Source organism: Rhinopithecus bieti, unplaced genomic scaffold (genome assembly GCF_001698545.2).
Source record: "Rhinopithecus bieti isolate Rb0 unplaced genomic scaffold, ASM169854v2 scaffold_7049, whole genome shotgun sequence".
Taxonomy (NCBI): Eukaryota; Metazoa; Chordata; class Mammalia; order Primates; family Cercopithecidae; genus Rhinopithecus; species Rhinopithecus bieti.
The window spans coordinates 2,182,482-2,206,187 of NW_016805922.1; the positions used below are offsets into that span (position 1 = coordinate 2,182,482).

At 38.1% G+C, this 23,706-nt stretch overlaps 1 protein-coding gene across 2 annotated transcripts in view; it reads right to left on the reverse strand.

The window, feature by feature from the left end:
- Positions 1-23,706, reverse strand: part of GRM7 (glutamate metabotropic receptor 7) — a 921,273-nt gene that overhangs the window by 323,064 nt on the left and 574,503 nt on the right. For both annotated transcript variants that reach the window (XM_017874165.1, XM_017874164.1), the window contains exon 5: positions 14,753-14,893. In XM_017874165.1, the coding sequence (XP_017729654.1) occupies positions 14,753-14,893 (141 nt within the window). The remainder of the gene's footprint in view (positions 1-14,752; positions 14,894-23,706) is intronic.

Sequence of the window (23,706 nt, forward strand, 5' to 3'; positions counted from 1 at the left end):
CCATCCTGGCAAACACGGTGAAACCCAGTCTCTACCAAAAATACAAAAAAAATTAGCCGGGCGTGGTGATGGGTTCCTGTAGTCCCAGCTTCTCGGGAGGCTGAGGCAGAAGAATGGCGTGAACCCGGGAGACAGCGGAGCTTGCAGTGAGCCGAGATCGCGCCACTGCACTCCAGTCTGGGCGACAGATCGAGACTCTATCTCAAAAAAAAAAGAAAAAAATAAAAACACTTCTAGAAATGCATCCCAAGAAAGCAATCTCCCTCAAAAAGAAGAAGCAAGAGTTATTGAGTTATGTCCTGATGTGTTTTAAACATACCTGCAAACTTCGTAAATAATTTTAGTGCAATTTCTGCAAGTGATAGTATATGAAGTCACTGGGTTATTATATAACGCTTTAATCAAGAAAATTAACAACAGATATAATATGTATGTTTCATAAAATTAAAAATACATTTTAAAGGTACCCAAATTTCTTATTATTATTCTGGGGTCACAGAATTACCAGAGTTGGGGGTTTTGCCTGTGCTAGCATTGTAAGTTTCCCCCTTTTGTGCTGAAGTGTATAGAAATCATTAGGACACGTAGTTACTGGACACCTAATGTCTGACTGTGTGGCTGTTAAGGACCACAGAGGACCATAAGTGGTAGGCAAACATCTTCCCATGAGTGACAAGACCAGCCACAAACCCGAGTGTTATCATGAGCAGTTCTTTCTTTTCATGAGTAAGCCACCATGAAGTACCAACTTTCATGGAGTAAGCACCTCATGAACGTACACTTTTCAGAGTAAGTACTCGTTAACCAGTACAGAGCGAAGGAGATATCATTCACCATTTTAATGAAAGAACACACACTATTGTGTTAAAATCACAAGAACGTTAAAAACAGGTAACAATCACACAGGCTGTCCCAGGAGAAAAAAAGTTGAGCCAGAGTTAGGCACTCTCCCAGACTTAGGACCTCTGCAAATTTTCTCCATCAGAGAAGTGACAGCTCTTTTTCAAGGACAGTCTTTTCTTTGTCCATATTCTTTCCCTACTCTTGGATAACAAAATAACTAGCCATTGAATGGCAGAGACGCACTCCTTGGTGGACCAACTCAAAAGAGCACAAAGCCTCGAGTAATGAGCTCCTTTTAGAAACAATGGTATAAGCTCCTTTCAGAAACCCGTGTTTTCTGTCCCAAAACACAGAAGCCTGTAGACATATATGTCACTCCATACCTTTTCTTTGCTGCCGTAGTGGCTGAAGCTGGGCACTAAATGTTTTGCATATCATTTTCCCTATGAGGGGTCTCAACCCAGGTGGACAGCTTGGAACAAAAGAAACAAAGAGAAACGGCCGGGAGCGGGTTTGTAATCCCAGCACTTTGGGAGGCCAAGGCGGGTGGATCATGAAGTCAGGAGATCAAGACCATCCTGGCTAACAAGGTGAAACACTGTCTCTACTAAAAATACAAAAATTAGCCAGGCGTGGTGGCGGGCACCTGTTGTCCCAGCTACTTGGGAGGCTGAGGCAGGAGAATGACATGAACCCAGGAGGCAGAGCTTGCAGTTTGCCGAGATTGCCCCACTGCACTCCAACCTGTGCGACAGAGTGAGACTCTGTCTCAAAACAAAAACAAAGAAAAAAAAACATAAGGCTTTGAAGTCTGCCAGACCTTGTTTTGGATTCCGGCTCTGCCACTTTCTAACCGGCGATTGATCATGAGCATGTCATGTCATTAACCTCGCTGAGCCTGAGCTGCCATTTTCTGCTGTGTGACCTTGTGCAGATTGCTGTCTTCCTGCGCTTCCATTTACTCATTTATAAAATAGCAAAAATAATCTCAGAAAGGAGTAAAACAGATCAAATGGGTTTTACCTTTCTCAACTAAAACTGTGGATAAAATGGGACTTTTGAAGATCACTATCTGTGCAAAGTGCTTAAGTGAGTGACCAACGCATAGCAAAGTGTTCAATATTGCTTACTGTACTTATTTTTCAAAAGATGCACAAAATTAAAATCTTCAGTGTAAAACTTACAAAAATATAAAATTTTTTATTTTGTCGATTTGAATTCACCTACAGGAATAGGTGTTTGCAGGAAGAGACATCATCATTTAAGAAAGTACCCAGTAAGCATGGACTATTTTATTATTTTTACTATTAGGGTTTTAACTATTTATGTAATTTCTTCTTCATAACACATGAAATGCAATAATTCTTCATAACATAAGAGCATAAGAGCATAATATAAGAGAATTGAACGTAACAATGATCAATGCAGAAAAGATGTGGTCAAAGCTGAGAGGCTGATAACATTTCTTAGTCCTCTATTCCTGTAAATTCATTTTAAAGGAACAAATGGCTAATATATTACAGTTTATTGAATTTTGGGATTTTCACATTTTTCCTTAAAGTGGGAACACTTGTCAACTCAAATATATGCAGATGTTGCTAATTTCTTTTTGTGTCTTGTGGAAAACAACATAATGGGCTTCTGAAACATTTATCACATGTTTTCCAAAAGATCCTACAAAGTCTCTGATTCAATCTATTTGTGCGGAATAGTCTTCCAACAAAAGATGCAGCTTCAGTGTTGTAAGTGTAGCAAGCTGAGCACCTTTAGGAAAACACAAGCACAAATCATCTTCCCCTTCTCCTCCAGTCTGATCAATTGCATTGAAATGTTTTATGCAAAGCAGATTTTTGTTTTTAAGCCTGGAAAGTAAAATTAGTGGTTTCTCAACAACCACTTGTAGTTCCAAAACAAGTAGTTCCTCAACAACTACTTGTTAAACTCCTACTCTAAGCCCGATACTGGCCTAGGGCTGGGGATGTGAAGATGGGGATCAACAGATATGCGAGCAGCTTGTTTTATGGAGCTTGAAGCCGACTATGAGAGAGACATTCACCTCATATGCACACTGAGGAGCACAGTGTCACAAACAGGCATGTGTTTCTCAGGACAGGAAGGTGGCAGAGCAGATGGTAAGGAACCTGCCCTAGATCGTGGTGGGAACTTCATTGGAGACTTCCTTAAAGAGTTGACACTGAGATGTGAAGGGTGAGTGACTGTCAAAAGTTGTATTGGGAAGAAAAAAATACAGGCAGAGAAATAGCATATACGAAGGCCCTGTGTCAAGAAAAATGCAGACACCTCTAGAGAACTAGAACATCAGAGTCCCAGGAGTATGAGATAGGGCCTTGCTACCAAGTGCCCCACAGACCATGCTGAGGTTTTAGTCTTGTAGAAACCTGACCAACATGGAGAAACCCTGTCTCTACTAAAAATACAAAATTAGCCAGGTGTGGTGGCGCATGCCTATAATCCCAGCTACTCGGGAGGCTGAGGCAGGAGATTTGCTTGAACCCGGGAGATGCAGGTTGTGATGAGCCGAGATTGTACCATTGCACTCCAGCCTGGGCAACAAGAGCAAAACTCCATATCCAAAAAAAAAAAAAGAAAGAAAGAAAAGAAAGAAACAACATATGGTACGGCCAATGAAATGTCTTAAATATTGAGGAATTAGTTTTACCTGTTAAAATAGCACCAATCTAGACTTTTTGTGCTTCTTAAAACTCACTAACACTTATTTGGCAATCTCAAAACTCATCCAAGGAAAGAAAGAATCTATTGATATATAGTGTGTGCTGGAAGCATGATTTATAGTCACATTAACAGCCACACAGGCAGACATTAGAAGTCCAATAACTGCTTGTCGTAGTGATTTCTGTACACTTCAGCACAAAAAGAGAACTGTTTCAGCTTGGTTCTTGGCATCTTTTTCTTTGTATTCTTTTTTTTATTTTTTTAAATTTAATTTTAAAACGTAACTATTTATTATAAACTAGACCAGAACCTGTGTGTAATAGTTGCATTTTTTTTCTCTAATATAAAAGCAATCACATCTTGTAATCCAACATTTTCCTTCCATAATAAATTGCCCACTTCTGCCAGTGCATTGGACCACTTTGGTAGCTCAATTTACAACTGCTGCTCCAAAAGTCCTTTGAGTTTCTTTAAGGTATTATTTTGTACCACCTTGGTTTCACACTATTTCAGTCTCCACCATCTGCTTTAACAAGCCTGCTGGCTTGTGTCTACCCTACCCTAAATGGACAGAAGGTCTCAAGCAAATGAGATATATTCAGAGAGAATTTTATAGTCAGGGCTACAAGTCCCTCTTGTATAACCATGCTGCCTTTGAGACAAGGGGTTTGAGCTCTCTTTTCTCTTTGTACAAACGGCAAGCTTTTTATCATTATAACAAAGTTTGAACATAAACTGGAAAATACTGCCCTATTTTAATTTCAAGAAAGGAGAAAAGAAACAAGGTCAGCTCACTTCTCCACTATAGCTGTTTATCAGTGCGGACCAAAAGGGATCAATCCAGGATCATTATCAAACATGTTCTACTACGAGCCCTTATGTGCCTGGGTGTCACAGACTAAGGAAATTGCTATAGAAGCAAAACTACGAAGTTACCGAAAAATGACAAAGTATCTATTTGTGTTCAGTTTTCCAAGGGTCTTGGAAGGCAACTATGAATGAGAGGAGAAACAGCATAGGGATAAATAAGCTCTAGGTACCATTGGGTTGATCCATCTGAAGCACAATTTCATCATGTGCATAATGGAAATAATAACCTCTCATGGACAGTCAGGGCTGCTGTGATCATCTCTACTGACTATATTTTCCTGGAAAAACTGTCTACTGTTATGTTCTAGCTCAGCCCCTTGTTTCTTTCACTGCACTAATCACAACTTGTAATTATTTTCCATATCTGCTTTTGGTTTTTCTTTCTGCCTCCTATACTGGAATAAAAAGCTCCCTGAAAGCAAAGACCTTGCCTGTGTTCTCTGGCTCAGCACAGACACTGGCCCAGTGCAGCTCACTTGTCATTCACTTGTTGAGTAAATAAATGAGTGATAGAGTACATGATTAAATGAGTGTATGCACTTAGTTGCTGGCATTATTAAAATTTTCTCATTGGTCACATTCTCAGAGAAGTCACAGAGTATCTCCAAGGTTGTTGCCTTTTTTATTAACCTGTAAAAAGAGGGCATTACTTACCCTGACTATCTCACAAGGCTGATATGGGGATCAAGTAGAATAACATAAACATATACAAGTGTTTTGTTATGTGCCTAGCATGATATAAGGCAATAGGTATTTAAGGTAAAGGAAGAATAATGCTTTATATGAAAATAAAGGAAAGATGGACTACTTAAGTCATGGAGGAGCCTGACTTTTCTTTCTTTTTTCTTTTTTTTTAAACGAAGGCCAAAAGTAGGATCAGTCACTACTATAACAAAGACAGTCACTACTATAACAAAGACAGTCACTACTATAACAAAGACAATCACAACAATGGCACCTAAACCCATTGGGCGCCCTCTATCCCTACCAGGTATTGCTCTATTTAATTCTTGTGAATGAGCCCATATAGTAGGGACCCTGCTTTACAGATGAGGGGATGGGAAAGACCGTTGGGAATGTCTGAGTAACTTGCCCATGGTGACACGGTAACAGAAACAGCTGGGATTCAAACCCAGGGAATCTGACTCAAGTCTTAACTTCCTTCATGAACAAATTAGTGAGACTGAAGCAGGCAGCTTGAATACTGTGTTTCTACACCAGTGAGGCTGTATTTAAAGCCAGCACCCAGCTTTCAGTGCCCAGGATGGTAAACAATAAATACTATTTGAGGACGAGAATGCAAAAATTAGCAGCCTCCATATGTGTTCGCCCACATACCTGGATCTCCTCTTCACAGAATCAGGGAGACAAAGTTAGAATAGCTCTAGAAAGTTTTTATCTGGAGATATATATATATATATATATATATTTGATATTTATTTTGTGATCACATTTTATTCTGTAGAAAAATAAATATGATGCTGCACATACCATAAAAACCTAAAATGCTTTTAGTATCCATATTTCTCTTTGGTGGGTGGGGGTGGTGGGGAGAAAGCCTCTATTGCTAGAAACTCTTCTAAGGAAGGCTATATTCTACTCTAACTTGCTTGATGATACTTGATAAGTCATTCCACAACCCTTTCTTATACCTACTAAAATGACTCTAAGCATCCAATTTATAATACTTCTATTGCTTATAAGAGGCATTTTGTTTACAAGAACTGTTGCTGAGAAGACGCATATGCATTAATTTCCCTAGTTCAGGAATTCCTTCTCATTAACCACCAAGCCTGACAGACTTTCTGAATATGGAAAGGCCATAACTCCCAATTTTGAAGACGTTGCCTGTTGGAGTTACTGAGAAAGAAATGACACACAGCTCAAATAATTATGGCTTCTAGCATTTACGGAAAGAGCTTTGCCTGAATACTCCTGGGCTTTCTAGTTGGTGTTCCACTGCTTGGCTTGCTTCAGCACAGAATTAAACACAGTTGCCGTGGGTGACGTAAAGTGCTGTGTGGCAAACTGAGGGAGTGTGCTCTGAATTAAAATGGCATTCAGTAGAGACCCCTTTTTATGCTTTGAAGAGTTGGTGGCTGAAGGAAAAATTTATTTACTGCAGGGTCCGTCTATAAACCTCTATTTCATAAGGCTGAAGATATCCAGTCTCCATCTGGGCATCTGGTCAAGATTTGGGAAAATGAGGTTTGTGAGTGAAATCAACGATCTGGCTTGCCATCCATCTACTTTGCTTGTACTTCGGTTAGTGTCATATGGTAATATTCTAACATATTAATATATCAACAAATGTGCCTTTTATTTCTTCCCCACCATTTATTTTCTAACCATGGTAGTTTCAGAACTCTTCTTCATTGCTTTTGGGAAGGATGGTTATAATAAAACACAGAAGAACAATGGAAGCAAAAAGAAAATAATAATAATAAATAAAGGACTGATATTTGTGCTCTAAAAGCCACTGTTATGTGGTCAGTACTTGGCTCTCTGCTTCAAAAATACGGAAGTATTCAGGACATGAAGTATATGCCATACACACACACACAAAAAGAATGGAAGGATATGAATGGATCTAAATTAGTCTCCTCTCCCAGCCTATTACCAAGACATTCAGGAGTGACTGATGAGAAGGGAGAAACTAAGGGGGTATGTAAAAGTTAAATGCTGGTATAAGCTCCTGAAGAGCTCCTAGGCTCTGCAGAGCCAGTCAGTACAGTTGCCACTAGGCACATGTGGCTGTTTACATTTTAAATAATTTAAAAAGTCTGTTCCTTAGTTGCATTAGTCATGTTTCAAATGCTCAGTAGTTGGATAATAAAATATTTCTGTCATTGTAAAAGGTTCCGTTGGGCAAGGCTGGTCTAAAGCAACGAATCATTTGTTTACTGTCCAGTTGTTTATATATTGTGGCTGCCTTGTGTTATGGGAACAGAGTAGTTGTGTCAGAAACAGCCTGACCCATAATGCCTCAAATATTTACTACCTGCCCTTGAGAGGGAAAGTTCACTGACCTGATCTAAAGGGATAGATACTGAGCAAAAGTTGTATTGCTACGGCCCTATTTTGGGGGGGTTTGAGACAAGGTCTCACTCTGTCACCCAGGCTAGAGTGCAGGCAGTGGCGTGATCACAGCTCACTGCAGCCTCAAATACCTAGGCTCAAGTGATCCTTCCATCTCAGCCTCCCAATGTAAGTAGCTGGGACCACAGATATGTGTCACCACTTCTGGCTTTTTTTTTTTACTGTCTGTAGAGACAGAGTCTTGCTATGTTGCCCAGGATTTGGCCTTATTTTTTAAAAATACAGTATTAACAAATGTATTTTACTCCTTTAAAACAAAAACAAAAAACTGAAGAGCTCCTAGGCTCTAGAACCTCCAGCAACCATGGTCACAGGAAGGACCTGGAGGTCATCGAAACCATGGTTGTACCTGGAGAAGCCCTGAGGTCGGGACCAAGAATCCATGTGGCAGTAGCCCTCACATCTTAGTGAAGACTCCTAAGGGCAGGAATGCCCGAGGTGCATTCCCGGAGATGGATTCATGGCTAGTGAAAAATCATGCATGCCAAAGACTCAGAGCAAAGCCTCACAAATAATTTTCAAGTCCTGGACTTTAAAAGAATCTCTTTGTAACTAAGGTCTAGGCCTATGGACCATGTGGAATAAGGGGTTTTAAAAAGATTAAATTTCTACAAAACACTGGGATGGAGATTCAGAAAACAAAGTGAAGTTATAGAAAATAACCAAAAGTTCAATTTTTTGCACTAGTAATTTTATGATTTGAGATTTGTACCTATTACAATACACAGCCATACAGAAGGCTATGCTAATTACTGCCCTCAGAATCAAGCATTGTCTAATCATCTTGCTTATCTTCTCTCAGAATTATCCAGTGGAATAATTGGCAATCAACATCGGTGGCGATATGCTTCCCTTGAAAAGAGATTACATTTTTGTTCTTAAATGCCTTTAAAATTTACTGATTTTAAATAATACAAGAAGATAAACGTTCATATTTCAGTGACTTAAAAGCAAACCCATAGAGTTAGCATGACCCTTACTATGATTTAATGTTACACTAAAGTCTATTTTAACAATTATACATGAAAACTAAAGTCTAGAAATATAATTACCTTTTATGGGCATGGAATTTTATTCAATACCTTACATTCCAAAAGGATTTAAAGGGGTTTCCCAAAACAATGAGGATTGTAGATGTGACATTCAGACCATTTTAACTTGAAGAATCTGTGTTAATTGGTATTCCATGTATCTAAATGTTATTAACAAACTTACCCAATCAGTTGCTGTAGAATGCCTTACTAAATCCTCAAAGCCATAGACCTTAGCCTTTCTGTGAGGATTTACTATTTAACACTCATTTTTAAATAAATAAATTAATTAACAGGCAAAAATTCTTAATAATTTGACACATTTCCAGTTCCCACAATTAGAAACAAGCCATTTATGGAGGTAGGTAGGGGAAGATTTAAGGGTGATGGTAGCAAGAGAGATGTCAACCAAGACTCCGATATTTGGAGATGAGTCAGAGAACCAAAAGTTTAACAAAGAACCACATTAACACCATAAAAAAGGAAGAATTCGTGTCCTTTGCAGGGACATGGATGCAGCTGGAAACCATCATTCTCAGCAAACTATCGCAAGAACAGAAAACCAAACACCGCAGCATGTTCTCACTCATAGGTGGGAAATGAACAATGAGTCACTTGCACTTGGGAAGGGGAACATCACACACCGGGGCCTATTATGGGGAGGGGGGAGGCGGGAGGGATTGCATTGGGAGTTATACCTGATGTAAAGGACAAATTGATGGGTGCTGACGAGTTGATGGGTGCAGCACACCAACATGGCACAAGTATACATCTGTAACAAACCTGTACATTATGCACATGTACCCTAGAACTTAAAGTATAATAATAATAAAAAATTAAAAAAAAAACACATCATCCTACGCATGCTCACACAGATTAAATCATAATTAATCTGTGGCAAGCCTCTATTTAAGAAAGCACAAAGGTGTGAAAATGCATTTGACATTGCTTCTCATCAAAAATGTTTCAAAAAAGTCTTAGAGTACCAAAGGGTTAGACATTAGTTATCTATAACATTGTGTTGTGGATTCCTCAATCATGTTAAGTAAATTAGGTGCTGCAATAAAACATCTTTGTGACAATTAAAGGTCAACTCAGAATAGAATAATAAAATGACAGTGAGCATAAAAACGAATCATATAATCATCAATTATTTCTGCACATATATTCTGAGCACTTGACTTTAAGTGTAATTCCTTTGTCTTGATAGTCTTGTTAACGAATTATATAGACTCTAATGAGCCTGGGTCCTAGTGAAAATAAAAGACTTAAGAAATATGTGGTTTATTCATTAACAGCATTTATCAACAGGCTTTTTGTTAGCTCCACTGAAAAGAGGACTTAAACTATTAGCTCTGAGAAGTGAAGTGTAAAGAAAAACACAGCTTAAGAATTCTGACCTTCCGAAATGTAGACATTATCAGAGTATGCTCTTTAGCCCTTGATATCTTTCCACAGTAAGCAGGGGTTGATTAGGGACACAAATCAAAACTTAATTTGCTTATTGTGTGACTTGAAAGCACTAGCAATGAAATATGAAGGCTTGTTACAAAAAATGTATGTCACCAATTTATTCATCTTCTGTCATCTCAAAAGAAAAACAAATCTCTGAACGTTAAATTGTCCCATCATCAGATGATGGATTTGTAAATGCTGAGTTCCAGCTTTTCAGCAAGGAGGTAACTCTAATGAATCAGTATTCACCAAGTGGCATTTCAGAGAACGGTGGTATTAGTTAGACAAATGTTCTGGGTAAGTCATGAGTTATGACTGATAAGTCATAAGATGTTGCCCAGTCATAGGCAAACATATTCAGGTTCCCAGAACCTCCTTCTGAGTTTAAAACAAGAATTTGGGAGCTAAAATATTTGATGCTATTAGACATGTAAGGATACAGCTTCTCAGAAGAAGATGAGCAAACTTTGGGATATGAGATGTTGAGTGTTACAATCTTGGGGATGCCATTAGCTATGTAAGGATACAGCTCTTCAGAAGAAAATGAGCAAACTTTGGGATATGATGCTCTCTATAATGCAGCGTGTGTCCAAGTGTCACTGGGCCTTGGACACACACTCTGTGTTAAAGCACCAAAAGTCCTTAAGCCTTGAGCTTCATGTTTCACTCATAGCCTAACATGGTATGATGCCTGTCTGCGAACTCTTTGATACTCAATACTCCACTCTATAGTGTGCACCCCAGTAAAAATTCTTGTCTATATTTATGTACTTATTTTCTTATTGGAGTTGATATACATCCTGATCTCTAAAGAGTGATACAGACAAAAAGATCTTCATGAATTCCTCACAGGCCACTGAATTCAACCCAGAACAGCAGAAAATTTCCATTGTTAGTTACTACTATGTGCTAGTAAAATTTCAGACCCTTTATTTAAATTATCTCATTTAATCTACTCAACAATTTTGAATGTAAAGTTTTACTAGTCTCACTTCAAAAATAAGAAATGACTTTGAGAGGTTAGAAACACGTTATCTAAGCTGCCACAGGCATGTGTCGTTAGGGATGTCCTTAGAACAGAAGCTTGGACCTTTTTGATTCCAAAACCAATGGTTTCTTAACCACTGTGGTATAATGTTCCTGACCCCAAGATGGCCTCAATCTCTTTTTACAGCGATATCACTTCATTTGTGTAATGTTCCTTATTTCGTTGACCCTTAGTATTTCCACTGAAACTTATTATTCCCAAAGAGGTCATACTCTAAACTGGTATTTGTGCCAGCAGCATCCTGGCAAGTCTCAAGGGTGAACACAGTCAGCTGGTGGGCTGTGGGTAAGGGAACATAAATACAACCCAGAAAAAAATCACATCTAATCCTTCTGCCTGCAAATGATAAATGGTATGTGGCAAACTCTCCAGAAGAGATGACTGTGTGTATAGCTAGCACTGTCTCCATGAGAAAACGTAGCTCTTCTATGAAGTAGCATGAACAGCATTAATGCCTGTCAAATGGAAGTTGTGTTTTCTGTGATAGCTTGGACAACCACATACTTGCTGAACTGCTTTCACACTGAGTGGTGACAGCCAACATATCCCACAAGCAGGATGGCTCACTGCGAATGCTTTATCTATATCAATGGTTATTAGACTACTCCAAAGGAAGGTAAGAGGAAGAATGTCTAGCTCTCAGATTGTCACATCCTGGGATTTGGTATCAAGGAAAGTGGGGATGTTCTTGAAATACTAAAGAATGTGATAAAATCCCTTGCTTGGAGGAGACTTTAAGTGAACATGGATAATTTACAGAAATAAAGATTACATAGTTGTTCAGGTCATTTTCTGTAAGAATTCATGCACATCTAGCTCCAAGTAAAATTATGAAGTATAAACAGCTTATCTCATGTTTCTTAAAGAGTATTTTTCAATAATTATTATTCCTCTCATGACTTTGTATTTTCTTATGATTTTAGAACTCATGGTTATACTCTGACCTCAGGAATTTGCTCTCTCCAGATAGTATGGGTCTCATTCCTCATCTTTAAAACTTGTCAAATGGCTGATTCGGTGTTGGTGTACTTGCAGCTAATATATAACAAATACAGTTTAGCATGGCTAAGGAGGCTACCCAGCCCAAAAGAAAAAAAAAAGGTTTACATTTTATTTTGTGCTCACATCTTAAGAGTGAATGTTATATGAATAAGACTTCCTTTATCCTTAGCAGAGCCAAGTCACAGAGAGAGCTCTGTGAAGGGGGCTATGTTCTACAGTCCTCCGATAAAAACATTCATTGTATTCACAGCACAGATCTTCAGTACCAGACTACTCAGACAGTCTGCTCATCTGGGTGCCCTTTCTAACACGCCTGTCCTAGTGTTTTAAAATCTAGTTACCAAAGCATGTAACCAGGTTACCTTTCCCACTGATTCTTCACTTCCAAATTGAAGAATACTTAAATGTAAAGATTTTTTAAATAGTATTTTTTGGAATACTATCAAAGAAAGATGTACGTATGGTTGGATTTGGAAAAAGGAAGGACAAGAAAAACAAATAAAATATGACCACCATATCAATAGGTGGAAGAGTAACAGATATGATAATGGTACAATATCTACCTCCGTTCCATATGGTACAGCTCATCACAAAGAAAAGTGACGAGGAAGGAAAAAGGAAGGTGAGAATATACAAATAATTTGGGTACACTGATAATTAATTTAGTGCATGTGATTACAAATATTCACATGGAAGAAGCATGTTAGTTAGGAAGACACAAACACTTCTATTTCCATTTTTGTAAGGTAGAGGCTTACATAATGACCTTACTAGTTTGTATAAACCCAAATTCTCAATGATCAGCCTGAAGCATGGCTCCAGATAAAACAGCCTGTGTTTAAGCTCATAAAAGTCAGAGGTATGGCCTCAGATTGGGACAATCCTAACGTCCATCAATCGATTCCACCTTCCAGACACTCTACAGAACACCAAACGTCAGAAAGAACCCAGGAAAACTGTCATCAATCATCTACATACTTCTGGTGCACTTGAATGTACCCTGTCATATAGACAAATTATCCAGATGTCAAGGTAACTTTTTCAGTTTCCACTTGAAAGCTTTGTGTTGCCTAGGTCGAGTCAATATTAAATTAATATTTTCCCTTTTCCCTCACTATTTTAGGGACCATATCTCTGAATTATTGTTATACAGCATGATCTGGAGAACATGGTTAATCTGATATTCCAGTTGACTGAATGATGCCTTTAATATATGTATCATACCGATTTTACAGTGTTATTTTTATTCATGTTTCTGGTCATATCTTGTTCATTTCTCCTTTTTCACAGAAAACTTGAGACTACATTTAAGCACCCTCAAAGACTTCATGGTGTTCCTGATACTATGTATTACATGATTAATAGATGCTTGTTGAGTGGATTAATCTACAACATGTGGGTGACCGGTATTCAAACAGCTACATTATAAAGATAGACTAGAGACAGAACTGTGTCCCACATGAATGTGTCTTTCTTGATCATGCATAAGATATTTGAGCCTTATTACCTTATTATACTTGAAGGTCATCATTACAAATTGTAAAAGCTGCTATTTAAAGAGGTCTAGTTGATAAGATAGTAGATCATGTCATACCCTTGTGTAACACCCTTCCATGGTTACCACTGCTCTAAGGATAAAAGTCAAGTCCCACATACATCCTAAAATGACTTAGTTCTGGACCATCTCTCTATACCTGCAGCCTTGGCTCACACATTCTCTCTGTTCTGTGTACTTCAGTCATGTTTTTTTCTGTTTTTCACATCCTCAGAAACACAAAAATTCCTCCTACTGCAAGCCATTTGCCATGTTTAATCAGAATTATCCAACTTATTTTCCTTCCCTAACCAGCCAGTGTCCATTACCTCATTTTATCTTGACTCAAGCATCATTCTCTCAAAAGGGTCTTTTGAGACAGCTTCTACCTTCAACATGAGTAAACTTCCTTAGTTACAGGCCCTCATAACACTCAGAACATGGATTGCAGTTTGTAATTAAGAATTTGTTTGCGAGATCACCGAATAAAGTCAAATTCCTTCCACCAGACTCTGGACAACATAGAAGGAGGATTCTCACTTAGTTTGCTCACCACCAGATCCCCAGTGCCTAGCACAGTGCATAGCAGAAAGGAGTCACTCAGTAAATATTTGTGAGTGAATAAACGAATGAATGTGTGATTTTTCTTCTGACTTATTCACAGATATTTTTCATTTGCAAGGTTATATATAAGGAGCTGTGAATATTTTGAACAATGGGTAACTCATTAACTTAGACGTTAATGAAAATCATTTGGGATTTTCATTACTCTAAACCCAATCACTCTGTTTCCTTAATCAAGTATACTGTCCATGGTAACAGTTAAATCCAGCAATGGCATGGGATTTGTCAGAGATTTTTGTCTATGTGAAAATTACTTCATACCCCTGGCTGAAACTGAACAAGAAAATTCAAACAACATGACCCCTTCTGAATTCAAGGAATCACTGAAAATGTGAATTACTGCTAGATAGACAGGCAGAAAAGAATACATTCTTGTCTGTACATCTTTTGTCCTGCAAGACGTATGCTCCTGTTCCATTTTCTGAACAGTCCAGTAAAATTTAATTTACTTTTTCAATTTGTTTCCAGCCAAGCTTCCTTCTATCAGCTATGCAGACACTTCGGGGCTAGCCACATAGAGTAATAGGAGAAGGACAATGAGAATTAAATTACCTGTGCATTTGCGATCTGTGTCTTCTTTTTTTGACCCACTAATCGTCAACTTGCAATTGAAGTTTTCCTCCCAGTATTCAGCAAACCATACATTTCTTCTGTTGTTTTCAAGGGTACGGGATGTAAAGTAGGCATCAAACCCTAAACAGAGTTAAATGAAAAGGTCAGTGCTTGCAGGGCACTGCTGGCACATTCAGAAATAAAAATAAAAGTGACGTTTTTGGAATAGTGTACGTTATGATTTCCTATTGTTTCAGCTCAACTGGGACCATCTTGAGCTGGTCACTAGACCTAGAAAAAAAAAAGAAGATGCAACAGCAAAGAGGAGGAAAAATATTCTAATAGCATTAATCTCTATGACTAAATTCCTAGTTCAATCTGACAGGTAGGTAGTTACTAGCATAATTTCCATTTGTAGGTGAGAAAACAGAGAGTTATAAGAAATAGTAACATGCCTAAGGTCAACCATTATGCCACATTCTGCATTCCTAATCGTGTTAGCTCCTGATCCATGAATATTATTTTAAGAACCTCCTTTCACTTAGCAATATCCCATTATGTAATTGACTTTCTAGTCAAATTAGAAGGAAAAGTTTTTGAAGAGATTGTAGGTGAACTGACTCCAATATAAATCTCAATCCAATGTATAAAGAGTATCCAGATAAGCAGGAACCAGGAGGCCAGGGAACTCTCTAGCTTCCGCTTTAGGACAGTGTGACTTTAAATATTCGTATGGGGTCATAAGATCTTGCAAGAGTCAGAGTGGAAAAAGAGATTGGATTCAGTGTCCCCAGGCTCAAATCCCAAATCTATGAATCTCACTCAGTCATGGACCCATGAGCAGGTACACACTTAACCTATCCGATTTTCCTCCAATCCACTAGCAGCAATGAAGACTACACCATCTCCTTCCCCCACAGTATCTTGTTTGTGGCCATGGAAAATCTTTGGAAACTTACAAAGTTGAGTTCTATGATCAAGAACCATAGGGAAAAAAACGGACCTACTTTCAGAATACTTAAATTATTCAAAGTTTTCCCTTACCTGTAAGGACATAAAAATGGAATAATCATTACAATTACAAAAATAAGAAGTATTTTATGTACATTTTCTCATAAAATGTCACATCAGCCAAAGGAAGTAGGTAGTCTCAGATCCATACTCTAAAGTTTAAAATGAAGGCTTAGAGAAGAATTTGGACCCACATCTGCCTAATTCCAGACCCTGGTTTCTGTCACCCATGCTATGGGGTAGTGAGTCTCACATTTTGGTGGGCATTGCAATCATTTGGAGAGCTGATAAAGAATACAGGGTCCAGATCATTGAGGTAGGCAGTATCTGAGTCTTGTTATTTTTTTTTCAAGTTCCCCAGCAGATTCTCTTAGCCACCAATGGTCAACAACTACTGCTATGAAGCTCTTCCATGGCCCACTTACCAAGCCACTTCCTCTCTTTCTCTACTAGACGCCCCATCACCAACTTACTGTATCAGCTATTGATTCCACAGGGCAACTGGGTGGTTCGACAGGTAGAAGAGCAAAAACAATCATGCGTTCAGCTATTGGAATGGATAAGTCAATCAAAACGGTAAAACCCATTACACAGTCTGACAGTCCTGAGCCAAAGCCACTTTCAAAAAACGAAGCTCCTCTCAGACAATTCAAAGCAGCAGAAGCAGAGGTCAAATGGATATTATTCTATTTAGTTACTTCTTGCTGACTTGCCTCTTCTTAGCTGAGTCAGATTCTTTCAGGATCTAAGAGTCTGTTTATTCTTCTAGCTAGGGAAAAACATAAATTAAGTCTTGAAGTTTGCTTCTATTCAATTTTGCTCACAAAGAATAAAATTGTCCATGAGAGACTTAAGTTTTTAAGAGAGATCTTGTTGTAGCCATGTATTTACAATGCCTTGGAATATACTTGGCAGCTCTCTGGGTTAGGCACACACTATAGCTTTTCTTTATTAATGGCTATGGAGCTTCTGATACAGAATGGTTTAAAGTTTTCCCTCTGGCTGAAGTCACCAAGCCATCACTCTTGGTCTGTGATTATAGTTCCTGCAACCTAAAGATTCTACCTATCTTGTTTGAGGAATAGACTGTCCAATACAAGATATACAGTTACCAAGGTGGAGCAGAGGGAAAGTCAGGGGTAGAAGCAAAAATTAGAATAACTCTATTAATATTATTGTGTGTGTGTGTGTGTGTGTGTGTGTGTGTGTGTGTGTGTGTCATAGTGAATTGAGATTTTCTTCCAAACTTTCTACTAGAGCCAAGAAGAAAAGTAATCTGGACACATATCCCATTACTATTAAATTGTCAGAGTATTTAAATGTAAACCAAGGCACCAAGACCAGAGTTTTAGGTCACTGGAAAGAGAATCAGAGTCATGTAAAAGGAGATCATTCTTTTATATGGGGCAGATGGTATTTTTATTATGAAATTGTTCCTTTTATTAGACAGATAAATTTAATTTCAAAAATTAATCTCCAGGTGCCTCTGAAGTAAATGCCCCATCAGTTACATGTTGAGCAATATTCCTGTAATCTTGAAAGTAAACTTAGAACGACATAGAGAAAATGAAATGGACTTTAGCTGGTGTTAAGACTATACCAATCTGGTTCTTTTCTCTTTTAACTGGGTTGCTGCCCTCAAACACTCCTTGAAATTGGTGGTTGAGACAAGAGAGTACAAAACAATAGAAACATAATTTATCCCAGGCATCATGTTTAGTAAGTGACCTTTCCAGGTAAGAGAGAGAGAAAAAGCTCTTGCAAGTGTGCGGTATGAAGGGAAGCCTATCAGAACATCAAGAGGGGGTCAGAGGACCCAGTTGCCTGCTCTGCCAGGATAATGGGAGCTGACAGATATTGATGGCGCTTCCTGTGACATCAGAAAGTGACCAGGAGTCCTGATGGCTGCCTTCTCAACACTATTCATGTGTTGGCGATCAGAACATCCCTGTTAGCCTAGGTGCCAGGGGGTACCCAAGGCTTCATTTTACCAGCCTATAAACAGAGAGTCTGCTTTCTTCTTAGGAAGAATGGCCCAATGATTCAGAAAAATAAAGCTCCTACCACATCATAGGCATATGACACCAATAGAATCAGTGAATGAAGCAATTAATAAAAAGAACAAAAGGAAATGACAACGGGGGAGAGAGAAAGGGAGAGAAAAGAGAGAGGAGAAAGAGAAAAGGAAAAGAGGTGATGTAGGGAAGGGGAGGGAAGGGGAGAGGAGGGGAGAGAAGAGAGAAGAAAGAGGCATTGATTAGGGTGAGAAACAGGGAATTCCCTGTTTCTGAGAGTGCAAATAAGTACAAAAATTTTGAAAAATAGGTCAGCATTATCTATTAACATTATTAATATGCATTCTTAAAGACCAGCCATTCTACTGCTAGGTACATGCACTAGAAAGTTTACATACATGCACCACAATATACATTCAAGAATGCGTAGCGTGGTAATATCTGTAATCACTAAATCTGAAACAACCCAGAGGCCTATGAAATACACAGAAAAAAAGTGATGTTCACAAAAACAGGTATGAATCTCATAACAAATGTACAAACCAGGAATGAAAGAATGCATTCAGTATCATTTATGTCACATAAAGTTCAAAACTGGGCAAAAATAAGCCACATTGTTTAATGAGGCAGTCATATGTGGTTCAACTACAAAGAAAAACATTGAAACTATTACAGTAAAAGTAGGATATTCTAAAAAAAATAGATTATTTCTGGTGGTACAAGAGAGGAGACAGACATATGGTGGACAGAAACAGTGCTGGGGCATCTATTGTTCTGCTAGTATTCTTGACTGGGTGGTAACGTTATAACTATTTTTAAACCCTACATAGTTGTTTCATGCCCTTTTATATTTCTATAACATAACCTGTGGCAGTGATTTAAATTTGGCTCTTAAAAAAGTCCATGTCCTAACCCCCCAAACTTGTGAATATGACATTATTGGAAAAATATATTAATATTGTATAGCAATAAGTTACATCACAAATAAAATTAATTTAGGGATTTCTTGATGGGATGATCCTGGATTATTCATGAGGGCTGTAAATCCAATGACAAGAGTCCTTATAAGATACATACAGAAGAGAGACACACAGAATGTGAGAAGGAGATGTGAAGATGAACACAGATGGGGTATTGCAGCCACAAGCCCAGGAATGCTTGGAACCAGGAAATGCTACTCTGCCTAGAGCCTTCAGAGGGTGGTGGCCCCAGTTGAAATTTTGACTGGATTTCTGGCCCCCAAAACCATAAGATAATACATTTCTGTTGTTTTAAAGAACCAAATTTGTAGTCATTTTTCATGTTATCCTTAGGAAAGGAATACACCTTAGTAAATAAAATATCCTGTTGTGGTATACCTTGCTAGCTTCTCTTTGGTCCAAATGATAACACTCTTCTCAGAGGTCACAAAGTGGTGGCTTATAGGGCATATTTAACATATAGACTTGTCTTGTCCTTTCTGTTTTGACACAAATGTGTGTGTGTGTGTGTGTGGTGATTTTATGTGTATTTGTGTGTGTGTTTGTGTGTGTGTGTGTGTGTATATATATATATATATATATACACACATACTTTTTTTTTTTTTTTTTGAGGCAGGGTCTTTTTCTGTCCCCAGGCTGGAGTGCAATGGCTCAAACATGGCACACTGCAGCTTCAACCCGCCAGGCTCAAGTGACCCTCCCACCTCAGCCTCCCGGGTAGCTGGGACCACAGGTGGGCACCACCATGCCTGGATAATTTTTGTAATTTTTTTTTTTTTGTAGATATAGGGTCTCATCATATTTTGCAGGCTAGTCTCACATCCTTGGGCTCAAACGATCCACCTGCTTCAGCCTCCCACAGTATTGGGATTACAGGTGTGAGCCACCGTGCCCAGGCCCAAAATATTTTTAAAACCAACTTTAAAGCCAGATTTTACTTGAAAATCCAGATTCCTAGTTTTGCTTATAAAGTTAGAAGATCTAGTAACACTGTCCCCCAACTCCATGTGTTCAAAAAATAGCTATTCCCTTTAGGTAGGCCTGAGCTCTTCTGCTTACACTATTTGCTCACTATCCAACTGCCTTTAACCTGGGCTACATTTCTCATTTTTGAGATGTACGTGGTTGTCAGGGTAGACACGAGCTTCCTACCACTGAGAAACATATCTCTCTAATGTTCCTTTGCTGCAATTTGAGTAATCTAAAAACTTCACTGAAATGAGAAATACTATTTCAGGCCCATAAGAATATATCCTTGAAAAAGCTACTAAGAACAGAGAAGTTGGCCAGGCACGGTGGCTCATGCCTGTAATCCCAGCACTTTGGGAGGCTGAGGTGGGCAGATCACAAGGTCAGGAGATCGAGATCATCTTGTCCAACACGGTGAAACCCTATATCTACCAAAAATACAAAAAATTAGCCAGGCATAGGGGCATGTGCCTGTAATCCTAGCTACTTGGGAGGCTGAGGAAGGAGAACTGCTTGAACCCAGGAGGGAGGGGTTACAGTGAACCGAGATCCCGCCATTGCACTCTAGCCTGGGCAACAGAGCGAAACTCCATCTTTAAAAAAACCAAAAAAACAGAACAAAACAAACAAACAAAACAGAGAAGTTAGGAAAGTAGCAGGATATTCTCTCTCTTTTTTGGGGGGAGGTGCGGTTAGCTATTTAATTTTGCACTTTTTCACTGTGTCTCTAAGTGGTTATTGTTGGTGTATATAAAGACAGATGATCTCTCTGTGTAAGTTTTGAGAAACTTAGACTGGTTAGCCCAACATCTATCCAAGAACAAGTGATACCTTTCCATTTATCACGGCTTTTGTCTTTCAGGAAAAGTTGAAGGTTCCACATATGTCAATTCCCTTCAAGTTATTTTATGTGATCTCAATAAAACACAAAGTTTTCTTGCCTAGAGATAGACAAGTCGCTTTTAAAGTTTATGTGGAAAATATCAGAACCAAGAGAATGCTGAAAAGAAAAGCAAGTAGTTTGGGGGAAGGAAGTGAAAAAAAGGAGAGCAAGCGCCAGAAGATTTTAAATTCAGATTTAAATCCACTATTATTGAAAAAGAGTAGTCCTGGCACATAAAGAGATCAATTTATCATTGGAACAGAACAGAAAGTCCAGAACTAGACCCAATTACACATGGGAATTTAATGTAGTGCAGAGTAAAGGTAGTATTTCAAATAATTAGCGAAACAATGAGCTTTTAATAATCATCTAACAAACAGCAACCAGTTGGATATTTAGAAAATGATCAAGTTGAATCTTAGCTGGGAATTTAACATAAAATCCCACAAGAAATATGAGGAAGCACTGCATGGATTCAACCACAGCAAGTGCATTTGGATTTTCTGTCTGCAAAATGGGAAGTTTTGCATGATTGTAGGAATTGGCTGTTCTGCACCCTTGACTCTATGCCATGTGCTGTGTTCTCAGGACATGTTCTGCAGGTAGCCCCACTAGCATTTGTGCAGTGTTACAGGTGTTAGTTTTTTGTCTGCCTCTCTTGAGAATCTTTGAGGTCTTGGAGGCCAGAGACTGTGTGTCACTCAGCTCTCCTTCCCCATTCCAGTTCCTATCAATATTAACTGATGTAAATGGAAGTTAAAGACATGTAAATCAGCTTGGCTAGAAGATCATTACTGATCTAATGAGAGAAGTCTGGGCTCTCAGATGCACTCACAAATTATTTGGTGTGTCTATTGATGAGAGAGGTGGAAACCAGCCATTATTTTTGAGAAAACAAATAAGAATTATTGCAACAAAAATTATTCCACAAAGAACAAAATCTCACGGGAAGTGTTTATGGATGAGGTACAGGAAATCATGTCTGCAATGTTATTGCACAAAATGTCTCCAAAGGGCTGTTGCATGTTATATAATATCAGAGTGCCTGTCATTTTTTATTCCTTTAAACTGCTTGGGAAACAGAAGGACATTTATGTAATCTGAATATACTTATATGGGAATAAATACAGATATAAACAATACATATTAAATTGATAGTTTAATGGCTAAAAGCAGATTCTGAAACTAGAATTCTAGGGTTCAATTCTGAACTTCGACACTTGCTAACTAGACGACCTTGAGCAAATGGGCTAACCAGTCTAAGTTTCTCAATTGATAAAATGGGGATGATGATAATATAGACTTCATAGAATTGTTGTAACTATTGGATGTGCTAATAATATATGTAGTTTTTAGAGCAGTGTCTAGCATGTAAGTGTGTAAATGTAAGCTAACTTAATAGAAAATTATCTCAGACACACACGTAAGGTGAGGAAAAGAGAGAGAGAAAGAACAATAACAAAAAATTCAAGAAACTTTGTACTTTAACACTAGGAACTATGCATGAAATATTCAGCTCTTAAAAGCCTCACTTTGCAGTCAGATAGACCTGAATTTGAATCCTGCCTCTGCCAACTACTGGCTATCTGATTTCACTTGTCTTATGCTAACTCTATCACTTACATTTCTGCCACTTTTGTTTTGCTATCAAACTGCACATTTTAATTTGCTTATCATTTCATTCATTCATTCATTTCTTCACATATTCCAAATAAGACTTAAAGTGGCACCTACTTTTCCTCATCTATAAATTAAGGACAGTAGTACCCACCTTACAGATGATTTTAAAAATTTTCAATATGAAGGATAAACCAACATTTTGAAATTGTTCAGTAAATGCAGGTTGCTTTCCTTTTGTTAAGGTAAGCAGTTTTAATATCAGTTTCAGGCACTGTAATGTAACAACCCTCTACACTTGAAAGCCTCTTATCATTTTCCTATGCTATGTGCAGTCATGTGAGCTTAATGGCCCACATATATATTTATTGAGGCTGCTCAGGATGCACAAAGTCAGTAGAGATGAAAAATAAAATGATCATCCCTCTAGTGGATGATTTAGGAGGTGAGACTTGAGGAGGCATCCAGCTGGAGGCCACAGGCTGCTTCCATAGGGTGTGGAATGGGTGATAAATAAGCACACGATGGAGTCTCCTGCTATTCTTCTTTCTACCCCACCTCATGGCAATGCCAACTTGAACCCCTGCCTTAATGGTTAAATGTTCTGTGCAGAAATGTGGTAAGGGTTTTACTCAAGAGCACTGATCCCTCACAGGTATTACAACATTACTTCCTGGCTTGGGTTTTTATTGTTGTCGGTATAATTTCTTATCTTTCTAATGTCTTGCCTTTCTACCCTTACCCTTCCTCCTTCCATACTATGTTGTTTTAATGACATCCCATATTTTCATATATTTTCCCTCTAATAACAATGAGTGTTAATTGTCACATTAAATTGTGCAATCTTGACTGCAATACATATTGGCACTTGCCAAAATATATCCAAAGCCATAAAAATTGTGCAAACTTTTTGATCTAGCAATATGTTTCAAGGTATTTATCCTAATGGAAAAAAGATATGCATTTTTGAAAAGGCATTTAAAGTACTAGGTGATTTTAACAATTATTAATTTTACCAGATATGGGCATAGCATGGTGGTGTAAAGAATAGGTTCCCATCAGTTAGAGATACATTCTAAAATATTTTAGTTAAGAAGACATAATGTCTCAGATTTGATCTAAAATGCCCCATCACAACAAAAATTCAGGAGAGAAAGTTAAAGCCTGATAGCAAAATATTGATAATGCTTGAAACTGGGTTTTCAATTCACATGAGTTGATTATATGATTCTATTTTATGTATGTTTAGTAATTTTATGATATATTCTTTTAAAAGTAGTTACAAGGGTAATAATTTGAGCACTTTTTAGAACAATGAAAATGTAAAACCACTGCAAATGTCCCCAAAACACAAGATTAAATACACATTTTGAGGTAGTATGCAGCCATCAGACTACAGAAAGTTTTCAAAAGTGTATGCTATGAGCCAAAATAATTTGTGTTTGCATGTTATATTTTAAAAGTTAAAAATACTTCGAT